Raw genomic sequence first — 15,529 nt, 5'->3', positions numbered from 1 at the left:
AGTTGTTTTTCAAAATCCAGTTCTTTATTTTTTTCATTAACAGTAAATTGTGAACCACTACTATCACTAAACAACTGATTTCACTTAAAATAAGAAAATATCACTAGAAAACAAAAACAACAATGAAGTTACAGATGTGGAACTCTTGGTGATGGGTTGTCCGATGGGATGCGCATGGTCCTGTAATCACATGAGTTGTAGAGTCAGATTTTCACACTTGCACTTACCCAAATTAACCATGTCTCATTCTGTTACATAACAAAAAAAACATGTTCCACTTTGTCACAGAGCCTGTAATTATCATAATAAGCTGTTTTAGGACAGATGAGAAAGAAACAAAAGCGCTCACATCACAATAGGAGTCTTCAGGGTGCGCCTGCTGTCTTCTGAATCTGCTCCTTCAGGATCAGGATACTCTGTCTCTGTTCTGGTGGCAACATGGCGATCTGTTCTGGGGTCAGCTGCAAGACCTGCATAATCAAGGCAGCCTGGGAATGTGGAAACACAGCACATAGATTAGTATCTACGTGACCGAAACCTTGTTACATAAAGAAAGATTCAAACTGAAGCGTGGTTAACCTGTGAACTTTTAAATCAACATATCAACAAGTAATTCTGGAAAATCTGGTCAGTGAAACACTTAAGGATGCAGATCTGAAAAAGGTGTGAAAAAAATAAAATGAAATTACCCACCTTCTCGTGGTCTTGTGATGACACATCTGACGTAGGACCCTGTTAAAAGACAGACAGAATTAAAACATGCAGATATTTGAATTAAGTCCTGCAAGCTGAATACTGCTCTCTGAGAGAGGGGCTGCAAAGGGGGTCAGTGGAGAATTGAATGGAACATGATTTTTTGGGAAAAACATTATTTTTCCTTTGCAATGAAAACCATTCAACAGTTTGGGGTCAGACAGACTTTTTTGAAACAATTAATATTTTTATTCAGCAAGAAGATATTAAATTGCTTAAAAGTGACAGCAAAAGTATATATTTGATATAAATGCTGTTCTTATGTACTTTATATTAAATCAAAGATTCCTGAAAAAAAAAAAAAAGTATAATTGTTTTCACAAACATTTAGCAGCACAACTTTTTTTTTTTTCAACATTAATAATATAAATAATAAGAAATGTTTCCTGAGCAGCAAATCAGCATGTTAGAATGATTTCTGAAGGATCATGTGACATTGAAGACTGGAGTAATGGCTGTTGAAAATTCAGCTTTGCCATCACAGGAATAAATTACATTTTAAAATATATTAAAATAGAAAAGTCATTTTGAATTGTAATAATATTTCACAACATTACAGTTTTACACTGTATTTCTCATCAAATAAATGCAGCATTGGTGAACATGAGACACCCCAAACTTTTGAATGGAAGTGTACATTTGATAAAAATCCTTTTTGTTTTATTTGCATCTTTTTAAGAACTTTGGTTTTCTTAATAATTGTGTATAGTACTATTTTCTGTAAAGCTGCTGTAAAACTATATTTATAGTTAAAAGTCATATTCATATAAATATGAACTCAATACAATGTTTCTCTAATAATTTAATACTGAATGGAAAAAAAGCTTATAACCTAATACACAGTAAATAGTTTCCAGTTCATTTTTAATCATTTGTTTTTTTCTTTAGTACAATGGCAAATAAAAGCGAATACATTTTGCAAACCTGCTTTCCTTAAATAATCACGTTTAGTACAACAAACACAGGTTCTTTTGACTTGAACACATAGCTGCCTTTATATTTTAGGAAGGGGGTCCCTCACAAGGCTGATTAAATTTTAAGTATTAAAATGTTTGAGAAAAAGCAAACTATAGGAGTGTGAAAATCTTACTGGTCTCACTGCTGGAGGTGCACTTTGTCCCATGCCGTGGGGGGGAGGACCCTGCATTCCACCAGCAACAGGAACCCTCTGGCCAGATATCGGACCCCGAGCATCAACAGCTCTTGGATCACGACCTTGAGGAATTAAGAAAATGTCTAAAAATCTTATTTGTAAGAGAAATCCTTCAGTCAGAGTTTTCTTTCAGTAAGGAGCAAAACCAGTATTACAGATATACAAACCAAGTCAACAAATGAAGTGAAACCACATCTTCAAGTACCTCTTGCCTCCATGGGTGGACCACGCTGGTCCATCATAGGGCCTCTAGGTTCTCCCATCATGGGTCCTCCTCTCATGTCATGAGGGCCTCGCATGTCTGGGGGAGCCATGTGCATGGGCGGCCCCTGATGTTGCGGAGGGCCTCCAATGTAACCACGCCTGTACGCGAACAATAAGCAAAATAATAAGCTTTCGTTAACTTAGACTGAAAAAGCAATAAAAAAGATTTAGTGGTCAATAAATTGGCATAAAAGTCTGATGTACACTACCATTCAATAGTTTAGGCTGAGTTTTTATTTTTTATTTTTAAAGAAAGCAAGGACGCATTAAATTGATTTAAAGAGACCGTAAAGATATTAATGTTACAAAGATTTCCATTTCAAATAAATGTGGTTCTTTTGATCCGTCTACTCAAAAAATCCTGAAACAAAATGTATCACGATTTCCACAAAAATATTAAGCAGCACAACTGTTTTTAGCATTATAAGAAGAAATGTTTCTTGAGCACCAAATCAGCACAACAGTGCTGTACAGTATGTACAGTAAATGCAGCCTTGGTGACCATAAGACTACTTTCAAAAACAATTAAAAAAACCTAACCTCAAACTAATAATTTTCATTGTTCTATAAACAATGACTTTAAATGATAATTATTTTTTCCATTATATTTTATTTACCTGATTATTATTTCATTTTTCAGACTTTATAGGGTTAATAGCAAATGCATAAAGGGGGAAAAAATTAAGCTAACAAAACTAATGACCTGTGATCATCTATTCTGAATGTCACTGCAACAGTTTTTAGTAGGCATTACCCTGGCTCCACCACGTCTCCAGTAACATTGACCAAAGATCCACCTCGCGGGTCGTTTGGACCATCACCGAGAAGGCCTCTGGGTGGGATCCCTGGAGGGCCTTGCGGGGCCCCTCGCATTGGGGCACGTGGGTCTACTATTGGCACTGAAAAGAAAGAACAATTATGATTTAAAGAAAAGTGCATGCTTTGTAACTCTGACAAGACTCTAAAAGAGAACTGTCTACAGAATCAAAATGATGAAAGAAACTAGTGACAAAGTGCACTACACAAACATTTCAAAACATGGGCATGTCCTTTTATGAAAAAAGGAAAAAAAAAAAGAATAATGTTGTTGTATTGTTAAACACAAATTTCCAAGGTATGACACCGTTATGATACACCAGGGCATTTCCTCGAGTGTCAAGGAAATTAAACTAAAGGAAACAAAAAAGGTTCCATTTCACAAACAAAAGGATACTGTTTCACCTGTCACAGTGACTTTGATAACAGAGGGTTTCAACATCTTTAGAAAGTAAAACACATAAATGCTCAGCTCTATTCTGCTACACTGGCACATTCCATTAGGTAACAAGACTTCATTGTTTAGGTTTTGGATTCGGACACTTAAAAGTAAAAATGCGTCAAGCACTTTTGTTTCAGAGACAAAACAAGGCACACCTATGTTTCAACACTATTTATGAACAGGTTTTAATCAAAAATTATTGCTTTTCACAATGTTTTTGAGTCATTCTCTCTCCTTGACATGATTGGAAGTTGCACTTTATTAATTGCAAACTGCCACAAAGTTCACACACTGCTGTCAATTCAGACGTGGTGTTTAGGGGTATGCCGAGAGAAGGAGCGGACTCCAAAAGGTGCACATAGGGGTAAGATAACGAGCAGGTGACAGTCTTGACAGCCCTGTTTTGAGCAGACCAGAGTTATACCCATAATACCTTGAGGCCGCTCGATAGCAGCCTGCCCAGCTGCTCCCACAGAAGAGTCCTGAAGGGTTCCTGGGTCAGCATTAAGTGAAGAGAACAGGAGAGAGAACTGAGACAGCGCACGGTAGCACTTACTGATATTACCCAGGGATGCTTGTACTGATGTTTATGGACATGGGTTAAAGTAGGGGTCGATATGGGTTTTTAATTGGCTAATGCAGATACTGTATAAATATCAAGAAATCAAGATCGATGTCTTATATAAAATCTTCTTTTTTTTAAAGAAGTCTCTTTTGTTCACCAAGGATGCAACTATTTGACCAAAAATCAAATATTTATATTTTAAAATGCAACTTATTCCTGTGAATTTTCAGCAGCCATTACTCCAGTATTCAGTATCACTGATTTGGTGTTCAAGAAACATTTCCTCTTACTAAACACATTTATAAGTGCTGCTTAATATTTTTGTGGCATTCCCCCCCCCCCAGTTTTTATTCATTTAATGCATCCTTGACAAATAAACAAAAAAAACAAAAAAAAAGAATTACTGACCCCCAATTTTTTAATGGCAGCATACACACACACACAAAAAAGCTTATCTATATATATATAAAATGGGTTAAATTAAAAAACTTTTTTTTTTTTTTTAAGTACACATAGATCGATATGGTGAACGTGATTTCACCAAGTACCACATGTTCCTGGACCAACATCTTTGTTGATCCTGGAACAACTTTCCAATCAACCAATCAGATTTGAGGGACAAGTTTACAGTTTATGACAAGTTTAGGCTTAGAATCAGGGTGAGGTGCCTTCAACATCAGTGTTATTCACCTATCATTTCCCTCTGATTTTAGGGAAAAGTTATGGGTAGGGTTAGGTATAGGGTTAAGGATAGGGTAAGGACAACATTTTGGGACAGGAATGTTATTCCAGGATCAACAAAATATGTTGATCCAGGATCATGTCTTACTTGGCAAAATCACGGTGACCATACAGTCTTTAATTTTGGATCTGACGTAAGCAGGAAATTCCACTTTTGTCTATCATGCACAGTCATCGGCTGATGGCAATCATCTTAAAATGGTGATTATGAAGGTGAAGTGTGTAATTTCCCAATTTTAATCACTTTAGTGCAATTCAAATATTTAAGACCCAACACTGACTCAACCAAATGTTGAGAGTTTGGTACAGGACTTTGACCAATTGAAAATAGAATTTTTGATAAAACTGTTTTTGTAACTCCATTAGGTGAAACCAACAACGTAGAAATCACACACTTCACCTTGAAGAGATGAGAATGAAAATTAAATATCTACATGAAAGCTTGCCCAATACTGCTTTCTTGTGGACAGGTTTGGTAATGGTGTTCAGGAGGTACAAAGAAATCATGTAGCGATGTGATAATTTTCTCACTATGACTTATAATATCCTAAATGAGTAATGCACTGGTAATGCCTAAAATGAGTACCTGGTCCCCTATCCATGGGCACAGGGCCTCCAGGAGGGATCCCTATCTGAGGCTGCATTCCACCTGTAGAGGGAGGGAGCAGAGGTAAACTGCTATCTATGCACACAGATACACAAGCGCCAAAGTACTGCAAGGACAACTGGGCTTACCAGCTGGTCCCATGGGTCCCTGTCCTGGCATTGGTCCAGGTACTCCACCCCCCATCTGTGGAGGCTGCATCATTTGAGGGGCTCCGTTCACATGCATACCTGGCTGTGAGTCACAGGATCAATAGAAAATTACTCATTAGTGCCATGATTGAAGAGAACGGCTTAACTGTCCATGAACCCAACAGAAACTTTTTCAAATATCAACCATGAGCTTTTTTCGTTCACTGAAAGACTACAGAGCATATCTGACAATGAAGAATTTTTTTTATTTTTTTTTTATTTTTTTTTATGTAGAACAAATGCTGAAAACTATTTAAATCACAATGGAATAAAAACACTAACTTGAGATTTTGAAATGTTTTCAGTCTTTACATCAAAATAACAGTAAGACTTTTTATTTCTCTCAAAGTAAATGCCAAGCAAAACTGAGTTTCAGGAGGAAAATATCCAAGTGCATTTATTTGGTTTTATTTAAAGCTGCAGTTCTTAACTTTTTTGTGTGTTCAAAATTTACAGAAATTATATAATGAGTACATCATGAATCCATTTTCCAAACCGTGTTTTTGTCTTATCCTGAATCACTAAGGTACACTTATATACCTTATAATAGGGCTGCACGATTAATCGTATTTTAATCGCGATAACGATATCTGCCTCTCTCGATTAATTAAAAAAATCGGCGCGATATTTGCCCGCTCGTTTTTTATTCTTAAAAACGCTTTTTTATTAGACATTTGCATTATCTTGCATTGTAAACAAGTCCCCACTAGCATTGATGTTTGTGGTTGCCAGATCTGAATAGCTTAAATCTCCCAAATTACCCAAACAGAGCTGTTCTCTTATATTTTATTCCCCGTGTTTTACTTAGTCAGTGCAATCTGGCTACAATGCGGAAAAAGCACTGATCTACACAGCGATATTCTGTTTGCATGAAATTGTTACACAGCCAGTCTATTTCTTCACAAGCCACTTGTGCTGTTTGTGTGACTAAATCTGTTTCTAAATGTGTTTCGCTGTTCTATTTTTTGAAGTTTAAGTTTTTACCAGTTTTCATGATGTGTTGTGAATCAGTTGAAAACGACAGCCACTGCCCGTTTTCAGTGTGTATCAACAAGTAGACTATTTTTCTTTGCAGTATGAATTTACTGAGCGATCTGGATCTTTACTTTGTCTCATTTTCAACCGAAATGTGTCGCTTAGAAGATCTAATGTGAAGACGCATCACAAAGCGCTCATCTAACGTTAAATCATGCCATTTGATTTTGATTTGCTGTCTGAGGAAGTTGTAGTTGGTTAAATGAAGTCTGATGGTTTGAAATTAACACCCACCAAATGCGGCTAAAAATTAACTTTGGCGGGTATCGCTGTCAAATCACTGGCCAATTTGGCATGTTATTATGTTTACTCACTTTGCTGGTGAAATTCGTGTAAACCAAATCTGCTCGGATTTCGCGCAAATACTCGTGCAAAACCGTTAACTGTCTCTTCTCTTTCTCTGTAGTTTGTCAAATGAGAATAATCGTGATTAATTAATCGCGATTATAATTTTGAGCAAAATAATCGTGATTATCATTTTAGCCATTATCGTGCAGCCCTACCTTATAATATGTATAAGTACACTTATAATTATAAGTGTCTATATTCTGACTATTTTAGACTGGTTCGGGTCGTAGTCGAACCGCTGCGGAGTAGCCCAGTACCTGCGTGACTCATCATAGACATAAACAGAGAGAAGTAGCTCCGGCTACAACGTTCTTCCACAAGACACATGCATTTCTGTTTATTAACCACTAGAGGGCCAAAAGTTACAGACTGCAGCTTTAAATTGTTATAACATGTACATGCCCTAACAAATCGTTGGCATACTAAGCATAATCAGTGAAAGACTGTCCATGTAAAAGCACAAAAAGATTCAAAAGTTGGGGCCAGCAAGACTTTTATTCAGCAGGGATGCATTTGACAGTATTGACATTTTTAACATTCAAAATATTGCACAATATTACTATTTTTACTTTTGATTAAAATGCAACCTTGATGAGCATAATAACCTTCTTTTTTTTTAAAGCATTAAAACCCCCAAACTTTGAATGGTAGTGTATCATAACAGACAAGCACTATGATTTAATGCATCTCGTGATACAAGTGTTCAGAAAGCGATAAAAGATGTAATACTGACCATTGGTTGTGGCTGAGAGACAGGGACATTGGGCTGAGGTAGGGGCTGGTTAGGTACCGGCACCGGCCCAGGCTGAGGGCTCGGGTTTATGGGCTGAACCACAGCCGGACGGTGAAGCATTTTCTGTAAGAGATGATCTTATATAGTTTAAAATGCCACATACTAAACATTTGGTTAAAAACACTTTCAAAATCCTTGATATTTATAAGAGTGCTTATTTATGAAGGTTATTAAGACATTCCCAAGTCTGTCCAATCCATGTACTAAGACACTTTCCATTCTTCTATGTAGCACTTCACTTTAATGATCTTACCAGAGCGATTTCAGGATCCACAATCCTCATGACCACCTGAGCCTGCAGCAAGGCATAAGCTAGCTGAGGGTTCTGCAAGAGCATGTTCCTGGCCTCCTGGGGACTGTTCTGCACACAGAGCTGTACAAGCAAAAAACAGGATCAGAATTCTAACAATCACTTCAAAACAACAATTCATTTTAAATCAGATTACTTGGAACAATAAAATTAAATACATAATAAATAGCAGATAATGGGTTAGTTCATAGTAATATTTTTTTAATCTGTGTTGATCAATGTTTATTGATATCTTCATGAACTTTCTGAAACGTCAAAGTTTTGCTGGAATGGATCTCTCAGACTTCATTAAAAATATTTGTGTTCTGAAGATGAACAAAAGTCTAATAAGGTTAGAATGGCATGAGTAAATGATGACAGAATGTTCATTCTTGGGTAAACTATTCATTTAAGTAACTTGCTTTCTCCAGCTATTTTTAGACCCATTTGATCTGAAATATCACTTTTAATGTTTTCCTTTAGTGTGTAATGTATCTGTTTGTGCATGAATATGATCCGCAAAGTTGCAAAGTTTTTGGTCTCCCACAAAGGGATCTAACAGATCCAAAACGCCAAGTACAGATATTACTTCCTTAAACGTCTACTACGTCACAATGTGAAATATTAGCATAATGACCACACAATGGCATATGTAAAAAAAAAAAAAAGAGAAAAAAAAAAGGCGCCGCTTCAGTAAACTGTAGTGTTTTCATGGAGAGCATTTTACAGAGGAAAGCTTCCTGAACCTGGGACAGTACAACGCCGGCTATATACAACTATCAAATATACTACTTACCACCGTGAAACGTTCTGCTCAAGTCAAGCTTGCAAAGTTGTTTTCGATCGATTGGGTTGATCGTCTGCATTTTCAGAATCTGACTCGGCTCGAACTGATAAAACTACGGTACGGTAACAACATAATTAACTGCATGTTAACAATTTCTTAACGCCTTGGAAGCTGAAGCTTGGGATTATGGCGACGTTACATTTCCGACACACGCTTGAGGTGTTTGGCCAATCACAACGCACTGGGTCTGCTGGCCAATCAAAGCACTATGAGCTTTTAGTAACGAGGGGCTTTGGAGAAATCAGCACGTCTCAGGCAGACATTAAAGCATGTTAACCTTTTCTATTACACACAAAAACAAAATAATGATATTTTAAAATAGCACCATATGAGCCCTTTAAATTCAACAGGCCACTTTCCAAAAGTCACCTTCATCTGTTTCATAAGCTCAAACATCTGCTCAGGGGGCAGGCTGGCTACTGCCCGGCTGATGGACTCTGGGGCTTCTTCTGTTGTGCAGCCGTCTCCATAAGGGGACTCAATAATAGGGGCACCAGTACCCAAACCTGAGGAAACAAGCATGCAGCTCAAACAAAATAGCCATTTTTATTACTCAAGATTTATAAATCAAACTTGATTGGTGACTTGGTGGAATACTACATTTAAAAAGTACTGAAACTTACTTTTGAGCTCCTCTTTATTCTTCTCACTAGCAGCATTGTCGACGCGGAGGGCTCTGCCACTGAACTCTCTGCCGTTCAGGTTGCGCATGGCACTGAGCGCCGTCTCCTGATCCTGGTACTCACAAAAGCCATATCCCTTTGGCTTACCTGTTTCTCTGTCATACACCAACCTGCAAGATGTTTTTTAAATTCTAGATCAGCACCAGGTTTCCTCAAAGTGACCAGAGCATATCGTTGTTTCAAGCATTTATCGTGCATACCTAAAACTGACGACAAGTCCAACCTCTGAGAAGATGTCTTTCAGTTGCTCCTCTGTGGCCTCATATGGGATGTTTCCCACTGTTACCAAAAAACAAACAAATATGGAAATAAGAAATCATGTTGCACATGCACACTGATGTACTGTTGCCGCATCTGTTTAGGAGCTCATCAATTTGTTTTATCACTTTTTATCACTTACACCATTAAATCATTACGTCCAGTGCAAAACTTAGTAGAGGGACCGTTAGAAATCTGCAGTAGTTTTACAACTAATGATGTGTATGTGAACATGTATGCAAAAAATTGTTTAGCAAACAGTCAGAGTTTAGCAAACAGTCAGATTGTAGTTTAGTGAGGTTTAGCTTAGCGGCTAATGAAACAGAATGGTACATAGCAAAACAAACTAATCCAATCTTTTCACACATACCGAAAACCGAACGCAACGAGCGGTCCACGGCAGGATCCCTGGCAGCGGCTGCGGCTGCTGCGGCGGCAAGTGCTAAATTCGCCATGTTCAATGATAAAATCACAGTAAACACGACCAAAGCATCAGAATAGACCGATGAGAAGCCGGAAACCGTGTGGGGAACACATAGATGGCGCTACACAAATGGTACATTGATATTTCAAAATAAGAGTCCGAGCAAGCGCGTTTTTCTTTCACTGCACAACAAAATTATATACAAAATTATAATTCAAACAAAATACTTTTATTTTATGTTGTTTTATTTATTTATAGAATATATTTATGTTTATGGAATTTAGCCCACACTAACATGAATTCAATTGATCCGATTTTTTTTTACATTTTTCTTAAAATAGAAATTGTGATGTCCCTCTATGGGTGTGGGTCTTCTAATATTACCTACATTTTGAGATTTTTTTTAATTTTTTTTGACCTGTTAAAGAATTGTTACATTTTTAGTGAATAAAAACACAATATGAAACAGACGATTCTTGATTCCACAGGTTCATCGGATGCAGAACACCAAGACCTTTTAAAGAAAACACTACATGAATAATAGGCTTATCTCTTCAGTGTGAGAAACACCACATAATGTCCCAGTACAAATGTTTTTCACAGACAATTGTTTTGACAGCAAATTAAACAAATTGACACAGTGAGAGCTCAGTAGTGCATGTGTATTTATCAACCTAAATATATTAGGAAGATTTTTCTCAAGCCTTTAGCTTAACTGAGGGGTTGTTTTTTGGCACTATTTTTCTTTGTCTTTGTCTTTGTCTTTTTCTTTTTCTTTTTCTTTTTCTTTTGTCTGCAAAGCTGCTTTAGAACAATATATAGGCCTTATAAAACTACAAATAACTACTACAAATAAGCTATAAATTAAAATATTAAGGAACTAAAAAGTTATGGATTTTTCTAAATGTTGTCAGTTCTTGATTTGTACAGTTTTATAAGACTTGGAATATAGTGCATGAGTTGTCTCTTAATAATGCTTTTTATAATACTTTTGTATCCTTTTTGCAGCCTGATAGCCCTTGGTTCCTACTTTCAGTGTAATGAAATAGCAGAAATTCAAAACAAAATTCAAAACGTCTCCTTTTGTGTTCCACAAAAGAAGTCAGGCAAATGGGTTTGAAACAACATGAGGATGAGTAAATGATGTCAAAATTTTCATTTTGTGGTTGAACTTTCCCTCCGATACATCCTGTGGCCCCTTTCGATGGTTACTGAGGCCCCCTGTGAACCATGGCATGTATCCAGAGAGGCACTGGAATAAAGAATCTATTTTATTTGGCTTTTTTTGTAAAAAGAAATATCAATTAAATAAATCTGAACTAGTCAAAACTCTCCATTAAATATTGTTTGTGAAATGAAAAAAGAATCACACTACATGCGATCACAGAAGGATTTTGAATTGTTCTTGCAATTCTGTAAAATTAGGCATTCGAGTGTGAGCATCAGACAGCCTTTGAGGGTCTTGTGTTTTGTGTGTTCACACAGTATAGTTAATCAGTAGAATCAGCTGTTTTTTATTTCTTTTATCTTATAAAAGATCAATTAATCAAGACCATGTTGTTTTGTTTATTATTTACTGTAAATCATGTAATATGTTCCTTCAGAACCTTGGACAGCTCCAACACTGACATTAAATCAAGAAATTGCAATGACATGATAAGCTATATTTAAATATATTTCAGTAAATCTATTCAGTGAAGACAGTCTTATGCCCTCTCTCTTCTACAAACTACAAATGAAAGGCAGAAATGGTCTGTTGTTCAGCGTTTATTTTGCTGATCATTATAGAGAGTGGAAATTTGATATTATATATACATTTATGACAACAGTAATGCTTACAAATGTGGATTAGAGTAACCTCTTTCCAGAAGTGATATCTCTATGTATTAGATTATTTACTTTAGCTTAATTTTAGGCATAAAATAGGTCTAGAATAAGACAGGCCTCGCTTGCCAGAAATCCTTAAGCTTTTTGTTAGTTGCAATTTGATTAGTCTGGAAATGGTCACATATTCAAGGTCATTTGAACAAACTAAATTTTGGCATTACAAATATTCAGTATTAGCTTCATGTTCATTTTATGTCATTACTAATAGGCAACTAATAAAATAAACATGTATTTATATTAATGTAAGTGAATGTTCATTTGCCTGTGCATTCAGAATTAAACAATCATCTCCACCAATTAATGATTTATTTTCAGCCATTTCCCCCCAGTGGTCATTAGAGATTTTCAGCAGATAACATATTTTAGAGCTGAGTGTAACAATTTAGCAAGGCTATTTATGTTCACTTCTAAACAATTTTAAACATGCTTAAATATGTTTAAATATTTAAGCATATAAAAAAATAAAGATTTCCTGGTTTTCCTTGTACAATAAACAAAAAAAACGTGTCTCGCTCTGTTGAAAATTTAAATAGAGGCTTGGCTGACACTTTTATCCAAAGCATCTTAGCCTATATTTTATCAGTTTGTGTTTTTCCCTGGAATTACAATCTTTGATAATGGCATTGCTAGCTAGCACCATGCCCTGTAAGCTCAGTTATAAGTGTAGCACTGGGCCAAGTTGCATTAAGTCTACTTTAATTGGTGGCTGAATGTGTAGGAAAGGCAATCAAGCACATATGTGTGATGCTGGGTTATCATTAAAGTTAACAGTAGGGGTCGCACAAACACTATTCTTCACTTCACGCTAGCACTCCGCTAGTAATGCCGCCGTCATTACCAAAGGATTGTATTTACAGTTGAGCTGATGGCGTTGCGATTTGATTCATTTTCCACCAAATTATACGAATATTATTTACTTATTTGTTTATAGCACTCTTGAGTTCCACCGGCCTTATTCAAACAGCCTGGAATTTGCAGCCCTTGTTGTTGTTCGGAACCACAGTTGACCAGGAAACACTACGCTGTGCTTATAGAAGTGTCGCGACGTCGTTCAAACTCAGAGAGGCAAATTTCTGCATTCTGTAACACGAAAAATGCTTGGTTCCACTGGGGCTCGAACCCAGGACCTTCTGCGTGTAAAGCAGACGTGATAACCACTACACTATGGAACCACTTGTAAACGTTCTGCTCGTGAGAGCAACACAAAACAGACAGGCCGACAAACTGCCCGGATTACGCCCCTACATCGCATTTAACAGAGCCTAAAGGTCTCTATCTATCTATCTATCTATCTGGCGGGATGAATCAATAAGTGAAAATATCAGTTAATATCAAAATATTCAGATGATGTATTTTTCAGAGACATTGTGGGGTTAATATGCAAACATCTCAATATATTCTCTTTATTACATTGCTTCAGGCAAAATGGGTGCATAAAGCTTGATGCACTTTTTAATTAAAATCACATGACAGTTCCTCATTAACCTTTCTTGTGAATTTCTGTTGACTTCTGTTATTTTGGCTTTTCTGTGTGAAATAAGAGTTGACAAGGGCTGTAGTTGTACTTTTGTTCAGGTTGTAAAAAATAAATAAATAAATGTGTGTGAAGTAGGGGTGTAACAATATATCATGTCACAATATATCGCAATACAAAAATGCAACATGTATCGTGGATAGTGAGTGACAATATGTATTGTGTGCACCTAAAATAAAAATTACTGTGTGAGAATAAAATCAAGTTATTAGAGTTTTAGTGTCAATACTACATTAAACTACTACATAATGTTGAATATAATGTATAATAATGCAGTGGGGGAATATTTGTGTCCTGATAATGCCAAATGTCTTCTGTTACCAGTAAAAAGTGGCCTACATTATTTTAAATATATCTAGTCAGGGATAGAGCATATTCGTCTAAAATAATTCTGTATTTCCAGCTTCAGAATCATGACTATTTTTATTCTGGTGTCACAATTGTCCTGTGCATTGGGTTATCAGTCGAAGCATATTCATTTACACCCATGTAATATCAAATTTAGCATTTTAATCAACAGTACATTTTTGTTAACCTTTTATCATGTCTTGGAGTATCGCAATAATATCGCATTGTGAATTCAGTATCGTGATATATATTGAATCGTGACATGAGGGTGTCGTTACACCCCTACTGTGAACGTATTGTGGCACTGACGGCATTGCATAAAGATTGGAAAGCTTGGTAGACCAGAGTGAAGGAACAGTGAAGAACTGCCAAAGACAGACACTCAGTCAAGGCATTTTCTTTAATTTTGTGTTTGAATTCTTTAACGCCTCTCAGTTTCTGAAAGATAAGCAATTACACTTTAGAAAATGCTGGTTGTTGAAACAACCCAGCATTTTTTACCACATGCCCATGTAATTTACAAAAAGTTTTCTCCTTGGTTTCACTCCCTATAAGACCATGCATGCTCTCTTGATTTTACAGCACAGTCGAAACGCCAAGATAATGCACTCTTAAATGCACAAGGACAAAATTTGACAATTAGTCAGTAATTGCCCTCCCACCTCCCTTTGTTAATTATAAATAAATAACAGAATTGTTTTAATTGGCACTGGGGTTTATATCAGTATAACCTCTTCAGCATAGCAGGTAAAGTTCAGTGGCCTGCAGTGGTATTCTGAAATAAGGAGGCCAAGTCCTCACAGTTTCTTTTTTAAATATAAATCAAATGTAAATTCAAGTCCCAGTTACACTTAAAGGGGTGGTATAATGCCCTTTTCACAAGATGTAAAATAAGTATTTGATGTCCCCAGAGTGTGTATGTGAAGTTTTAGCTCAAAATACCCACAGATATTTTTATATAGCATGTTAAAATTGTCACTTTTTGAGGGTGAGCAAAAACGCATAGTTTTTGTGTCTGTTCCTTTAAATGCAAATGAGCTGCTGCTCCCAGCACAGCGGGCGGAGCTTGTGTCCTTTTACCTCACACAGGCTGAAAATTTCTAAAACTTTTAGCCTTTTATGTTCAAACCGGATTCAGACAATGATGGAGAGACTCAAGAAGAAGTGACAACATGTAGACAACATTTCTGAATGGTTATTTGGTGAATTTATGTTGCTTATCTTCTAGCATATTCTGTCTTGATCATCTATAAATCATGTTCCCGGGGGCGGGGTTTATGTAAATTTTAGGGTTAGTGATGTCACTAACCCAGGAGGAATGTCGTGTAGTCCCTACCAGCCGTTTGTTGTAGTCCTTAAAAAGCAATTTCTTTAAAAGCAAATATCTCCCTTTGCTTTGAACTTTGCAGATGGTGTTTATGCTCAAACAGCAACATTACACACTAATTAAAGTTAGAAAAGTGAAATCATAATCAACCACCCCTTTAATGTTGTCACATTTTCCTGATTGAATAAACATTACATTAAAAAAGAGACACCAAATACAATTCTATT

General features: G+C 36.4%; 1 protein-coding gene across 2 annotated transcripts; it reads right to left on the bottom strand.

Moving 5' to 3' along the window:
• Positions 1-2: 2 nt before the first annotated feature.
• On the bottom strand, positions 3-10,309 carry cstf2 (cleavage stimulation factor, 3' pre-RNA, subunit 2). 2 transcript variants are annotated; one of them, XM_084133270.1, is made up of 15 exons: positions 10,153-10,309; positions 9,725-9,803; positions 9,465-9,634; positions 9,211-9,347; positions 7,959-8,078; positions 7,646-7,768; positions 5,470-5,572; positions 5,321-5,383; positions 3,862-3,921; positions 2,925-3,069; positions 2,112-2,269; positions 1,844-1,968; positions 694-732; positions 350-488; positions 3-180 (listed from the first exon to the last, which is right to left on the bottom strand). In XM_084133270.1, the coding sequence occupies exons 1-14, from the start codon at positions 10,235-10,237 to the stop codon at positions 366-368; spliced, it is 1,530 nt and encodes a 509-aa protein (XP_083989396.1). In that variant the 5' UTR covers positions 10,238-10,309; the 3' UTR covers positions 3-180; positions 350-365. The 2 variants fall into 2 exon arrangements, with proteins under 2 accessions (XP_083989396.1, XP_083989397.1); XM_084133271.1 differs by lacking the exon at positions 3,862-3,921.
• Positions 10,310-15,529: the final 5,220 nt, after the last annotated feature.

Source organism: Abramis brama (assembly GCF_963993115.1).
Source record: "Abramis brama genome assembly, chromosome: 13".
NCBI lineage: Eukaryota > Metazoa > Chordata > Actinopteri > Cypriniformes > Leuciscidae > Abramis > Abramis brama.
Note: the sequence above shows the minus strand (reverse complement) of the source record. Positions and strands in the feature narration are given on the sequence as shown.

What these genes read in the sequence shown, in the direction of transcription:
- cstf2 (XM_084133270.1), bottom strand. Translation starts at nt 10,237, where the DNA reads ATGGCGAATTTAGCACTTGCCGCCGCAGCAGCCGCAGCCGCTGCCAGG. An exon ending in GGACTTGTCGTCAGTTTTAG is followed by an intron (nt 9,635 to 9,724) that starts GTATGCACGATA and finishes AACATCTTGCAG; the next exon opens with GTTGGTGTATGACAGAGAAA. An exon ending in TGGATCCTGAAATCGCTCTG is followed by an intron (nt 7,769 to 7,958) that starts GTAAGATCATTA and finishes CATCTCTTACAG; the next exon opens with AAAATGCTTCACCGTCCGGC.